Below are 14,622 nucleotides of genomic sequence, written 5' to 3'. Positions count from 1 at the left end.
GACTACTAACAACTGTCTAGACTCCAGTTTCAGAGAATCATAAGCTGGCAAATGTCCAGCTTCATGACCAACAGGATGGATACTGTAACAAGACACATCATTGCTGCTCTGCACCCCGTGCAAGGGAGGCTTCTTCCCAGATGAGACCCTTCCCTGCCCCATCATCACTGTCCTTGAGGGATTCAAGTATTTCTTTCTCAGTATCCCATCAAGTTAACAATAACAATGTTGTTGTCAAGTGAATAATATGCAGTAACATTTCATTTTGGTGGGTTTACACACTTTACCCCTGGTATCATTAGTGTGACCAGATAATGTCAGATTGCCAGATTGTTTCTCTAAATTTCTGTAGCAGATTATACTCCTTCAATAAGGTAACACACTCTGCTATTCAGTCTTGTCATCCGTATTCCATTTCTCATTTCTGTGACAAGAGCAGCATGACACCTAGAGGAAGACTGGGATTATGTTGGCTTCCGGTCTGAAGACAGGGAGGTCAAGGAGCGACAGCAAGAGCAGGAGGTGTTGGGTCTCCAGGCAGGAAGGAGCAGAGAGCTGGGTGCTGATTCTCTCTCTTAACGCCTGCCGAGATTCTGGTCTTCCAAGACTCCAACCCATGGAACAGTGCCCTCTTCCCCTAGAACTGCTACAGAACTTGCATGTGGTCGGAGATGCTAGGGTTTCCTAGAGGACTCCAGACTCAGCCAAGATGACAGGGATGATTAAATGGCACACTACCTTGAAGTTGTCAAGTCTATAATTTTCCTCAGTCTTTTGGATATAAAATAATTATTCATTGCTCTCATGTGTATCTTCATGTGCTGTTGTGTGTCTCTCTGTGTCTGCCATGTTGCACATGTGTCAATCAGAGGACAATGTAGGAATAGGTTCTCTCCTTCCATTGTGTGAGTTCTAGGGATAGAAATCAAGTTCTCAGCCTTGAGAATAAGCATTTTTATCCATTGAGCTAGCTCTGTCTGTCCATTGATATTTTTTGTAGGCTAATAAAGGGATGTATTTTGTGTCTGCCTCCTGATTTATTCTACTTCATCGGAGAGTGTAGCATTCTTTCACATCTTCACCTGCCATCACTTCCCACCAGCATGCAGGGAGGGGAGAAAGGAGAGCACACCTTTCGATGCAAAGCTACACCTGCTGCTTGTTCACTAACATCTGCCCTTGGCTGGAGCGGCCAGAAGGCTGCGAGTGCAGTCCTGTTCTACATATGGTATTTACCCAACCAGAACCTTTACAGAGGCACATCAGGAGGCCACTGCTGAGTTGAAATCTTGAAAACATTTAGTCCCAAGAAGAGGCTAAAAAACAATGTGATTGCTTTCAAATTAGCTATCTTTTAGTGAACTGTTCTATGATAAATGACAGTGTCTTTCATATTATTAAAATTTCACTTGAAGAGCTGTTTGCCAAACCTTTTTTTACTTTGACTTCAAAAACATGATTATAAAAAGGAATATCAGGAAATGTAAGGACTGAGTAAAACCTTACCCGAAGCTCATTTGCATTTGTTTAGGTGAGTAGCCAGGGGCAAAGTCATGGCCGTAGTTTTACAAATATGGAAGTCAGATTTGTAGTCATTTAATTCTGAAATAGGCCTCTGTTTGATCTTGTAAAATTAATGTTCACTTTATGCTAAAATATACAAGATAGGTGGTAGCAGTTTTAAGCTAATTCCTGTTGGAGTTTTATGGGCTTGAAGTACCGTTGTGCTCCCCCTACACACACTCGTTAGCTGATGCTGTGTTACCTCTGCTTTCTTTAGGTATGGTGTGAGTCCTGAGAACATCATCCTCTATGGACAGAGCATTGGCACTGTCCCCACTGTGGACCTGGCCTCGCGGTATGAGTGTGCAGCCGTCATCCTCCATTCCCCACTGATGTCTGGTTTGCGTGTTGCTTTTCCAGATACCAGGAAAACATACTGCTTTGATGCTTTCCCCAGGTGAGCTTATAACTGGACAAGTGAGAAGTCGACCAGTGTTCAGAGTCCATGTCTCTATCAACTTCTAAATATTGGTTGCATACCCCTCTGCCAGGCCCCTGGGCATCACTGTAGACGTGAGGCAAATGTAGCACACTGAGACTTCAGACTTCAGGGCTGCTACACATTAGGAAGTCTCCAGATGATGGATAAGGACCTTGAGTGTGCCAGTACCCAGGACTAATTGATTCAGCTGTAACATGCAGCATGTCCTGAAGGAATTTCCAGTTCAGTATTCATTTATTCAGAGGGACCTGAATTGCTCAATTACTGAAGAGCTATATACAAGAGGTGTCAAGAAGCAATTAGCCCTGGTATAGACCCTGAACTAAAAACAAGCACACATGAGAAATTTCTTTTTTTAGTCAGAGAATATGGATGAGGGGAAAGTGACACTGTAATCTTTGTGAGAAGAATAGCAAGGTAGCCCTGGAGATGGTTGAAACAGCCATCCCCTCTTCCTGATCTAATACTTTCAGACTGTCCCTGCAGAGATATCCTGCCCTGGGAGACTCAGTCTTGGTCATCCTAAGACTCTCCTGCTATCTGACCCCTGCTGTTCTCTAGCTCCTCCTAATGGAAGGGAGAACCAATAAATATAAAAGCTGGGAGCAAAGTGTTTGCTTTGCAAGAGCCTTCTTGGCTATTTGTTTTGGGTTTTGCTTTTTAAGAGATAATGTGGGAGGTATTTTTAAAGTATTTGCCCCTAGGCTTTCCCCACAGTGCATTGCAGAAGCCAGCCGGCTTGTATTGCACTTTCCAGGAAGAGCAGCAGCAGGAGTAACGCAGGGTCTGAATGAAGATCTGGGTTGACCTATTAATTGCCACTGTCTGCTCTCGCTGGAAAAGAAACGACAGCATTTCGCTGCATGACGTGGTGTTCCAGTGTCTCATTTCACAGGAAGAGACTTTTGTTAGCATCTTAGCTGATTTTCAACATGTGTAGTTTGTACCAGGCTTCACTGAAACTCTGCTTCCTGGGAAAGGGACACTGCATTTCTGGTGGCGTGGCTGCGAATGCTAAGTAGGGTTGACATGAGAGGCAATTTGTGTAAAGACATGTTTTGCATGTTTGTGGGAAGTTACCCTGGCAACAAAACGGTGAGATTAGCTTATATCTTAAAATGTAGCCATTAAAACTAGTTCCCTTGTAACTAATTGTAATTTATTAATTAGTAACAAACCAACAACAAATGCTGCTTGTCTGATTCACCAGGCACTGAAGGCTGGCCCTGCAGTTAGCCTTCCCAACAGCTTTGAAAAGTTGATCCAGTTACTGTATTCTTTACAGATCAGGCCAAAAGCAGTGACGTCACTGGCTTCGTAAGGTTGGAGACAAAAGGGCCATTGCTCCCTAAATTATTGATGGAATAGATTTCAAGCCATTAATGGCTACACTGGCCTTCATCATTAATTGGATTTGGCAACATTTCCTTTTATGATGTTCCTTGCTGTCAAATGGCAAAATGTTGTCTTTCTCAAAGGGATGGTTCCTTCCTGTGTGTGTGTGTGTGTGTGTGTGTGTGTGTGTGTGTGTGTGNGNGAGAGAGAGAGAGAGAGAGAGAGAGAGAGAGATATTGAGAGATTGAGTCCTGGTCATGCTTCAGTATTGGTTACCCTCTGCCTTTGCAAATAGGGCCAGACAGTGGCTTTCAACTTCAGATGCCCTCCCTCTCCAGACAGTAAGAGATTCCCATAAATGGCAGCATGGGATGTGATCTCAGGCATGTCATAACTGTTGAGTAAATACATTTTTTTTAATTGAGTGCAATTGAAGGCTTATAAAGCAAGGCACTTTAAAATTAAATCCAGGAGAAGTGTAAGTTTTTGGTACGATTCCTGGCCTGCAAAACTGCACATGGCCACAGAGGCTTTGATCTTCACAGGTCCTGTGGCTGCTGGGGTTTCTGGGGTGCCTTTTAGCAGTTGGCAGCTTCCTGAGTTGTTCATAAAGACTGTGTGACAGTCACTTGTAGACCTTTGGAATGTGTAACTGATGTTAGCCTTCTTTATTATCTCCCTGGCCTGGTGCCTGTTATTTTGTAATTTTCGAGCTTCAGTTCCCTCCCTGATTAAACAGAGAAAGCAATTCCTCGTGGGCCCTTTTTCATAAGGATTAAATGAGACTTCATGTGAACTGTGCAAAGTGTTCTGCTATGATGGATGTTAGCTGTTACTTTATCAGAAAGACTCCCACAAATAGCCCCATTTGTGTCCCGCTACAATCCTGACGAGGATCAACTATAAAACGGAGTCGCAGCAAGCAGGTCTTGGGCAGAAGGACAGATGGAAAGAGGTGTTTATTCATGGCTTAAAGGGCCATCACCCCATCAGAGCAGTGGCCCGTTCACCCAGCCTGACACATGCTGACGGCCCTTTCGCTCCTCCGTGGATGTGTTTTCATACCTAAAGCAGAGTCTTTAGAAGACCCATGAGAATTCATCCTGTGAGAGTGGATCTCATTTTTATAAGCAGTTGGGGTAGAATCTAAGCATCACATTAAACTTTTGATGGAGCTGGGTTGTTGTTGTTGCTTTTAATCAAAGAGTCCTCTGCTTTTATGAAATGGGACTTGTTTAAAAATACGGTTTTTTTTTTTAATATGTGTGTGTTTTGCCTGCATGTATGTGTACCACGTGTGGTTGATACCCAAAAAAGCTAGAAGAGGGCATCAGATTCCTTGGAACTGGAGTTACTGATGATTGTGAGCACCATGTGGGTACTGGAAGTCGAACCTGGGTCCTCTACAAGAGCAATAAGCACTATAAACCACCAAGCCATCGGTTCACCTGGATTTGTTTCCTAAGGAAGAGTTCTGAGAATTTGAGGAGTATCCAGTCCCACTTTACAGAGCAAGTGCTTGCTTGTTTATATTTTAAAATCTTCTCAAAATATGAATTAAAAATATTAGTTGCTGTTTTGCTAGTCTGATGGTTTTAGTTGTTTTTAATAAAGCTACTTTTAAAAAAATCACTAAATGCAATATAGTATTCTCCATGGGATGTTCCCATGGAAAGAGACAATTGTGGAAAAACAAGTGAAACCCAACTAGAGGTGGGAGGTTTTAGTTAATAGGAAGTACTAAAGTTGGTTTCTTGGTTTTGACAAATGTATTTGGTAATGGCTGTTGTTAGCCCGATGGGAAATGAGTTAGGAGTTATGGGCATTGGTAATATCTTTCTTTGCCAGAAATCCTAAATAATTCCAAATTTAAAAAACATATATGTGAAAGGAAAAAAATGTTAGAACAACAATGGGAACGGCAGGTGAGCCATTATAGTATGTCAGTGTGAGTTTTAACACCTGTACCTGGGCTTCATTCCTATTGATGAGGGCGGGGCACAGCTCTGTGATGTCCAGCTGTGGATGCTGATGCGCTTGTCTGGACAGCACTTCTCCTGTGAGTGTGACTAAAGGAGTCTTTCTCTCCCCTCCCCTTCTGTTTTGCAGCATTGACAAGATATCTAAAGTCACCTCCCCTGTGTTGGTCATTCATGGTACTGAGGATGAGGTCATCGATTTCTCCCATGGCTTGGCGATGTATGAGCGCTGTCCCCGTGCTGTGGAGCCCCTGTGGGTTGAGGGGGCTGGGCACAATGATATAGAGCTCTATGCACAGTACCTAGAACGACTAAAACAGTTCATATCTCACGAGCTTCCCAACTCCTGAAGACAGCGGCCAACCTTACCTCATTACTGTGAAGCGAGGATCCTTGTTTGCACACGCTTTGACTGGATTTAACAGTGATACCCAATAACCACAGAGAAGGGCCCAGCCTTTGTGTGTTCTTCTTAAAGAGCTAACACAGTCTGTCTTTTGTACCTAATCTCCACCTTCCATTAGGCTGAGCAGCTGGATTCTCAGCTGCAAGACCTTGCAGGAGTGGGAACGAGAGCTGACCATGAGGACTGGTTCCCAGGGCTGTAGACTAAAGTGTGATCAAGTCCGTCTCCCTTGCTGTCTGTCACCTCTGATTCCCCCACCGGTACAGGATCACCTCTCATCCATGTGCCGGTGTTTGACCTGCGGCGCTTTCAGCCCTGGTGCCATGGGTGAGATTCATATGTGAAGCTATGGTAGTGTAACTGGAAACTGTCGTGAGAAATCCTCCATTAACTTGTATTAACACGCCAGTCTTTCCCACACACATGCATTGAAGAATGATTTACTGGAACTATCACTAACAGCTTCATCAACTGTTATCATTTAAATACAACTGGAATATTCTTAAACAACAGGAAACTGGGGTTTTTTTAAGTGTAAATTTATTACTAGCCAAGAGTTTTAATATTTTGATTGTCTGGTCTAATAGAGCCTGGCCGACTTTCCTTCTGTAAAGTCCTCCTTGTCGGCTTTCTTAAAGTCCTGTACATATTTGCAATTACATTGTGCACAGATTCTTAATGGATAGATTTCTTTTGTCAGGCTACAACAACAGACTGCAGATTCCTTGTTTGTATTGTAAATGATTGAATACATTTTGTTAATATGTTTTTATTCCTATGTTTTGCTATTAAAATTTTTATAACATTTCCAAGACAAAAATTCCAAGTTTCTGCTTTGAAGAATTTAGGTAATTAAATTACCCTAAGCTGATCTCTTAGTTTAGGAGTTATTTGGGTTTTGACACTGGAGTTGTGCCAGGTGAACATCAGAAACAAGATGCTTAAATCATTACACTAACTTGTATTGGTTGCGGGGATTGGGTTTGGGGTCGTTTGGTCTTATTTTAGGGTTTTTTTTTTTTTTTCAAATTTAAAAGCCTTAAATGTACTGTAAGCCTCAGATCGTTGTACAACTGGATTGCGTTGGTTGCCAGTTTGTGTGCTGTTGCCTGGATGCGGCACGGTGGTTGGTAATGGAATAAAGGACGCATGGATCAGAACGCATAGGCTTATGTGCTCCTTCCTTCATCTCGCCATCAAAAGAAATAGTAAGACGCACCTTTCATCTCGACTTAAGAGAGCATCCGTGGGGCATCACTGTGGTAAAAGGGCTGAGACACAGAGCAGCAGTAAACATAGATGTACATCCCTAAGTGGGACATGCAGTAGGCCTGCTACAGAGACAAGAGCCGAGAGGACTCTCGTGGCCACTCGGCTGGGAGAAGACAGAGAACCTGTTCTCTGGGAAGGATGAGTCATGGGAATACCATAGGTCCTTTTGGCCTTTTGATCACCTTCCCAGAGAAAGGATACTAGCTTTCACCTCGAAGTATTTCTTGATCGTACTTTAAGAGGCTATAGTGGTTACCCAGCATGGCACATGCTTTAGTTCCAGCACTTGGGGACAGTGAAGGATATGGATGTGCACATCCAGTAACAGGCAAAGTACCAAAGCTGCTGAGAAGTCCAGAGCACTAGATGGAGAAAACACCCCAGAGGCCTCTTTTAGAGAAGCTAACCTAGGGGTTCTAAGCACCTGACTTCTCATCCTGTTTGTTGATGGTGCTTGGATCTTTAATCCTCTTACCTCTCCTTGTTTCACCTACTACACAATTGAATGGAGTTACCAGTTCATCATCTAAATTTCAGCAGTTGTTATTAACAAATAGGAAACTACACAGTGGGCAGGTATCAACTGAGAGGCCTGTTTCTATATTATTGCTTCATATTCATTCAGTGCAACTTTTCCCAGAGCCAATGTGTGTGTGACACAGGAGCATGGCTCGTGAAGGAGTGGAATCTTGAGGGTGAGGGTGGGGGGCATGTCTTGAGCCCCTGAGACTTGGCTAAGCTGACTGTAGGCTCCCTCCTGAGCATGCTCCACCACTGCTCAGATGGGTACCCACCAGATCTGCTGTAGTTGCAGAAGTTTCTCTCTGGGAGACTTAAATTGTCTTTCTCTATAGTTAACAAAAGAAATCAAGAGGCTATGAAAAATCCCTTCATAGACAGGAAATTGAGTGTGTTATTTCTAATATATGAATTTGTGCTTTCCACTTACAAAAACCATCTTAAATCCAAAGATGGGCTTAGAAATCACATTCAGAGTAAGGTACTGTGACCAAGTTCTGATGATGATCATCCCTGAAATCAAGAAGTCAGTTCCTTTTCCATTTCTATGAAGACATAGACTAATCCAGGGAAACTTTAAAAAGCAGATAATTGGGGGCTTACAGTTTCAGAGGGTTAGTCCCTGACCATCAAAGTGGGGAGCAAGACAGCAGGCAGGCACAGTGCTGTAGCTGAGAGCTTACATCTCTTCAACAATCAAAAAGCAGAGAGGGAGTTAACTGGGCCAGAGTGGGCTTTTAAAACCTCAAATCCCACCGTTAGCGACATTCCTCCAGGGCCTTCTGCTAATCCTTTCCAAACACTTCCACTAACTGAGGACCAGGTATTCTGCCATTCAGCTGAGCCTCTGGGCGCTGTTCTCATCCAAACCACCAGTGAGTGAGTGATACAGATTGGGATGAATGTAGGTTTCTCCATAGGAAAAAACCTCAGATCCTAATGTAAAGAACTGTTTTGTCATATTCTTTGTAAGCTGGAGAGTAAGGGTGTTATCGTCTCAGAAAAGGTATCTTCTGCCCAAATGAAATCATTCTTATAACAGTACAGGCTGTGAGAACCATTTGAAGCTTGGAAAGGCTGATGGATTGTCAAGATACCCCTTTGAGGTACAGTTCCCTAACTCTTGGAGTTTAGCAGGGGAGTGGGGAGTCCACAGACTTCTGAGCCTTCAGAGAAGGAACCACAGATGTGTGCTGTGTCAGAGGACAAAGCTAGAAGCATAAGGTTCAACTTGAAAGCCTCTAGGCTACTGGCTTGTCTGCTCCTGAGGACAGTGTCAGGGACCTGGGAACAGCTTTTCTTGCCTGTAACAGGCTGGGGTGCAAAAAGGTCTTTTCATAGCAAAGATACTCAATTGAGATGTAGCTTCCTGAAGAAAATGGGCTAACAGTGGAAGAACTGGTAAAAATGAAAACAAAAAAACAAAAAAAAAAAAAACCTCTCCAAGGCTCAAGCAGTTCACACAGATAGTCTTTCACATTATTAAAAGGAACAATGAATTCATGCAGAGACATACAGAGACCAGAGTAGCGCTCCCATGCAGAAGCAAATGCGGAGAGTGGGACATTAGGCATTCTATCAAGGTAACACAGTGTGTTCAAGCTGTACTTGTTCTGATTACACAATCAAAATGCAAATACTTGTTAATAAGTAAAATCTCAAAAACACAAACAGTAATGGATTGGGAATCAAGCCCAGGATTTTGAACTTAGTAGACAAATGCTCTACTACTGACCTACATCCCAGTCCAGCAATAGTAACTTGAAGTTCACTTTTTAATTGAAATCTTAATAAAGTATATCTTTATTAAGATGATTTCTAAATTTTGACAGTCATATCTAGTAAACCAGGCTGGCCTTAAAATGGCAACCAATTCCTCCTACCTCAGCTGAGACTCAGGTATGCACCACCATGGGGTTTTGTTTGTTTGTTTTGTTTTATGTTTTGGGGTTTTTTTTTGTTTTGTTTTTTTGTTTGTTTGTTTTGGTTTTTTGAGACAGGGTTTCTCTGTATACCTCTGGCTGTCCTGGAACTCACTCTGTAGCCCAGGCTGGCTTCAAACTCAGAAATCCGCCTGCCTCTGCCTCCCAAGTGCTGGGATTAAAGGCGCGCACCACTACCACCCGGCACCACCATGGTTTTTTAATTAATTGAAAAGGAACCAAAACCTTAGGTCTGTGTTGAGCATATATTGGTTATATTCAAGTTGTTTGCTCTGTAGTCAAGGATTAATGTTGCTATCAATGCTACAGTATAATGACAGGAATTCTAACCATGTGTTAAGCCTGGAAATGGGAAGAGACTGCAACAAACTCTAGGGGCAATTGCACAAAGATGTAAGATTCATAAGAATGATGACCTAGGCTTTCTATTTCTGTGATAGAACTCCTTGGACAAAACCAACGTGAAGAGGAAGAAGTTTATTTGGTTTATATGTCTTGAGTCACAGTCCGCTGAGGAGAACCAAGGCAGGAACTTGAAGGCAGGAGCTGATGGAGAGGCCACGAAGGAGTGCTGCTTATTAGCTTGCTCTCCATGGCTTGCTCAATGTGCTTTCTTGCAGAACACAGGACCACCAGGCCAAGGATGGTACTGCCCAGAGTGTCATGAGTTCTCCCACATCAATCACTAATCAAGATAATACCATATAACTTGCTTATGAGCCAATCTTTTAGAACCTTTTTTTTTTAATTAGAACTCCGTGTTCCGATTTATGTCTGGGTTTGTGTCAAGTTAACAAAAATCAATCAGCAAAGGTGACAAATAATAATTGACAAAAAAAAGTTACTACCAGAATTACTAATAATGAGTTAGAAAAAGTACTCATAAGATCCTGTCTTAAGAAACCAAGCCACCCTCCCCACCAAACACACACACACATACACTCACTCACTCACTAATATTGCAGATTTTGAGGATTGTATAAAGGCTGTGGAGGGGTTGATGAGCCTGGATCTACTTTGAAGACTCAATGAGCCCCAGGAGGGTTGTCAGGGCTTTGTGCAGAAAGGAATGAGTGTCTTGAAGTAAGAGAGTTGAGTGAAGAATGCCCAGAGAGCATTAAACAGTTGCTAATTCTGTGTGCAGCAAGCCCGGGTTGGAGTTCTTTCTGCATAGTGAGCTTGTGACCTTAAACAAATCCCTTCCTAGGAATCTCTGAAGTGATGGTAAAATCTGCCACAGTCAAGAAAGGATTGAATGATATTCTGCAAGTAGAAATGCCTAGCAAGAAGAGACGGAAACTTGTACCCATGTTAAATAGAGGTCCAGAGTCTGAGTTTAAAACAAAAACGAAATAAGAGACTGAAAATTCTGCACTGAGTTAATTTGTCTGCCTGTGTCCTCCTGCCCTGCTGCATAATCATTGCTGTGCTCCCTAAGAACTTCCCATCTGACTGCTTCCAGCTTCTTCACAGCTGGCCCTGTCTGCTGTTGTCTGAAAGTATGTGGAGATGGCTCTCAGCTTGCAGACCTACCTGGACAATTAGCTGCTCGAATCCCTCCTGTACCATAGCACTTCCAAGATGGGCTGCTCCAGGCAGGACCTAGCTGTGTGTAGCCCAGGCTTAGCCCATATTCGGAGCTTTCAGTTTTCCTATTTATTCATTCATTTGTTCATTCATTGGACTGTAGATATGTCTTACGGCTTAAGAACACTTGCTGCTCTTCTAGAGACCATAGTTTGATTTCTAGCACCCATGTGGCAACTTACTGTTGTCTGGAACTCCAATTCCAGAAGTTTTGAAGCTCTCTTCTGACCTCCAAGGGCATCAGGCATGGGCTTAGTGCACAGGTATATGTGCAGGCAACACACCCTTACACATAAAATAATATTAAAAAATAATGAAAATAAATTAATCCCTCCCCAATTTCTATTACTGAATTAAGAAATAATTATCTTCAAGACCTTAAAACAAAACAAAACAAAACAAACAGTTTTGTTCCCTTTCTCCTAGGTACATTTCTCTTCCCTCCCATATTCCAGAGGGAACACAATCTCGAATACCCCCCTTTTCATCTGCTCACATTTCTGTGTAGCCAGAACATCGGTGACACATTGGAAATAATGTAAGAAATTCAAGAAATTAGTGGAAATGTTTTTAACATGCCATTCTGCATGTTAAATGGGGCACCAGCATACAGAATTTGGCACCAAGTGGTGCCTTTCCATGTCTGCTGGTTGAAAAAAGTTTGTCTTCCTCTCCCAGGGTCTGGGACTTGACCTTTCCCCAAATTCCCCATTTCATTGGTTTAAGACATAGAACCTTATATAGTGAATAGTTTGGGACGTGAGCCTGCTCCCGTTTTTATTATGAGCCTAGTCACATTACAGACAACTGGTAATTCTCCAGCATTCAGAGCTCTAGCCACCATGTAGGGAAGAGAAGGCCCAGAGCCTCCTGTAACCCTGGCGACACTAAGCACACCTCATATGGAAAATAGACTAGTACAATCTTTCCCTTACTGGCATGTTCAATGCTGTGCTATGCCTGGCCTGCCCGTCTGTATGTGTGTATAACAAATGTCCCCCACAGGCTCGTGGTTGCCTGCTCTATTTCCAGTTGGTGGTGCTAACTTGGGAACCTATGAAACCTTCAGGAGGTGGGGCCCAGATGAAGGACATAGATTCCTGGGGAACAATCCTTGGGGTGTATTATCTGCAGCCACTTCCTGTCTCAGCTTCCTAGTTAGCCATGACATGAACAGCTTTCCTCCACCATTTGCTCCCCACACCCTTATGTCTTCCTCTAAGCACCCAGACCCAGATAGCCAAAGACTGATCTCTTTGAAACCTCTAAGCAATGCCTTGCCTCCCTTTCATGGTCTGTAGGCAAGATGCTTCACAGGCTGCATTGGGACAGATGCTTCCCAGCTGGTGCTGATGTTTTGGGGAGCTACGGAATCCTTAATAGACTCTGAGACTGCTTCCAGCCCAGGCTCCCTGCTTGCTGGCTGATGCCATTACCAAGCAGCTGCCTCCAGCACTGACCGTCTGAGATCAAGCCACATTGGTTGCCATCCTTTCCCTGCTGTGGTGGACAGTATCCCTTAAACTATGAGATAAACCTCTCAGCTCTTAAGCTATTTTGGTCAAGTATTTTGTTTACAGCAACAAAAAGCTAACTAATGAAAGTGGTGATAGTGAACACCTTTGTCTCATTCCTGATTTTAGAAGAAATGTGTTTTTTTTTAAATATTTCCCCATTCATTACAATATTAGCTGTAAGTTTGTCATAGCTAGCCTTTTCTATGTTGCAATGTGAACAAAACATCTTGTCTCAGGTTCTTTGGGATTTCATTATGAAAAGCCATAGACTTTGTCACAGACCTTTTCTGTGTCTTTCAAGATAGTCATGTGATTTTTACTGATGAAAAGTAGCTCGTGGAAGGATGGGTTCCTTTTGACTGAGGGTTGAGGGTTTAGCCCGTCATATCGGGGAGAGTATGGAAGCCCTATGTGTGTTATCCGTGTCTAGGGAGAAGCAGAGAGAAGAACTGGTGCCCAGCTTGCTTTCCCCTTTCTTCCCTACTCCATCCAGTCCAGGATCACACACAACTGTAGGATGATGCCACCCACATTCGAGGGAAGTCTTCCCTCTGCATTGAAACCTCCCTGGAGACACCGTCGAAAGCATGCCAGAGGTGAATTTCCATGCGACTCCAAATCCAGTCAAGCTGACAATAAAGAATGACCGTCATTGGTCTTAGTCAGGGTCCACCACTTTGTATTGATCTTTATTTTGCTTGAACTTGACAATTCCTATAACATTAATATAGTAATTTGATTTTTAGAAGTAAATTAACTTTAATTCTCTAGACCAGTGGTTCTCAACCTGTGGATTGTGACCCCTTTAGGGGATGGTATCAGAAGACCCTTTCACAGGAATCACATATCAAATATCCTGCATATTGGATATTTCTATCACAATTCACAATAGTAGCAAAACTACAGGTATGAAGTAGCAACACAATAATTTCATGGTTGAAAGTCACCACAGCATGAGGAGCTATGGGCTCCTCTACTAAAGGGTTGCAGCATTAGGAAGGTTGAGAGCTACTGCTCTAGACTCTTGACTGCCCTGACCTGTGGAGCCCAAGTAATGGCTAGCCAGGCAAGATGCTTATTGACCACCTAACGTTCTTTAACTCACGACTCACTGGGCACCCTCTAGCAATGCTAGCTGCCGACCAGAAAAGAAAACTCTTCCACTTCCTTCTCCATAAGTGGAAGAGGACTTTGATTCTTACAGGAAGCCCCTTTGTAGACTCACCCCCTTAATACAGACCTTCTCTGTCTCAAGTAGCTTGCTCTCTTGACTGTTTTTCTTTCTTTCTGACTTTTCACCCAGAATGAAAATGCTGTGTGACCTTTTTGAATGATCTTTTAAGGCTTTTTTTTTTTATTTTATTTCAGTTTGCAAGTATATTTTAACAATGTTCGTATTTATAGTGTCTTAGTTAGGGTTTCCATTGCTGTGAAGAAACACCAAGGCAACTCTTATACAAGACATTTAATTGGGGGTTGCTTACAGGTTCAGAGGTTCATTCCATTATCATCAAGGCAGGAAGCACAGCAGCATCCAGGCAGCCATGGTGCTGGAGGAACTGAAAGTTGTACATCTTATTCTAAAGACAAAAAAAAAAAAAAAAAGAAGGCTGGCTCCCACTTGGCTATGAGGAGGGTCTCAAAGCCCACCCCCACAGTAACACACTTCCTCCAACAAGGCCACACCTCCCAAGTGCCACTCCCTATGGGCCAAGCATATTCAAACCACTACATATAGTCATCAAGGAAACTGTTCTATTCTCTCTCTCTCTCTCTCTCTCTCCCCCCCCCTCTCTCTTTGTGTGTGTGTGTATCTATGTCCTTATCTGGTTTGGTTTCAAAGTGATACCAGCTTCCTAGCACAACTTTCAGAGCATACCTTCCACTGCTGTTTTATGGACCTGTTGGAGACATATTGGTATTGATCCTTTGCTGAAGGTCTGTAGCATCCAGAGTGATTCTGCTCAGTTTGGGGCTATCATTTTATTTATTTTATTTTTGTTTGAACACTTTCTATTACTGTGTCAATCTCATTTCTCATTATTAATCTGTTTAGGTT

The 14,622-nt window shown here is 42.9% G+C and overlaps 1 protein-coding gene across 1 annotated transcript in view; it reads left to right on the top strand.

Annotated features, from left to right (window-relative positions):
• Abhd17c (abhydrolase domain containing 17C) overlaps positions 1 to 6,885 on the top strand; it is a 42,392-nt gene extending 35,507 nt beyond the window's left edge. The window contains exons 2-3 of the mRNA XM_021168725.2: positions 1,781 to 1,960; positions 5,450 to 6,885. Of these exons, the coding sequence (XP_021024384.1) occupies positions 1,781 to 1,960; positions 5,450 to 5,669 (400 nt within the window). The 3' untranslated portion in view covers positions 5,670 to 6,885. The remainder of the gene's footprint in view (positions 1 to 1,780; positions 1,961 to 5,449) is intronic.
• The last annotated feature ends 7,737 nt before the right edge of the window (positions 6,886 to 14,622 follow it).

The sequence above is a fragment of the Mus caroli genome, chromosome 7 (genome assembly GCF_900094665.2).
Source record: "Mus caroli chromosome 7, CAROLI_EIJ_v1.1, whole genome shotgun sequence".
Classification (NCBI taxonomy): domain Eukaryota; kingdom Metazoa; phylum Chordata; class Mammalia; order Rodentia; family Muridae; genus Mus; species Mus caroli.
This window is presented reverse-complemented; position numbering and strand designations above follow the sequence as displayed.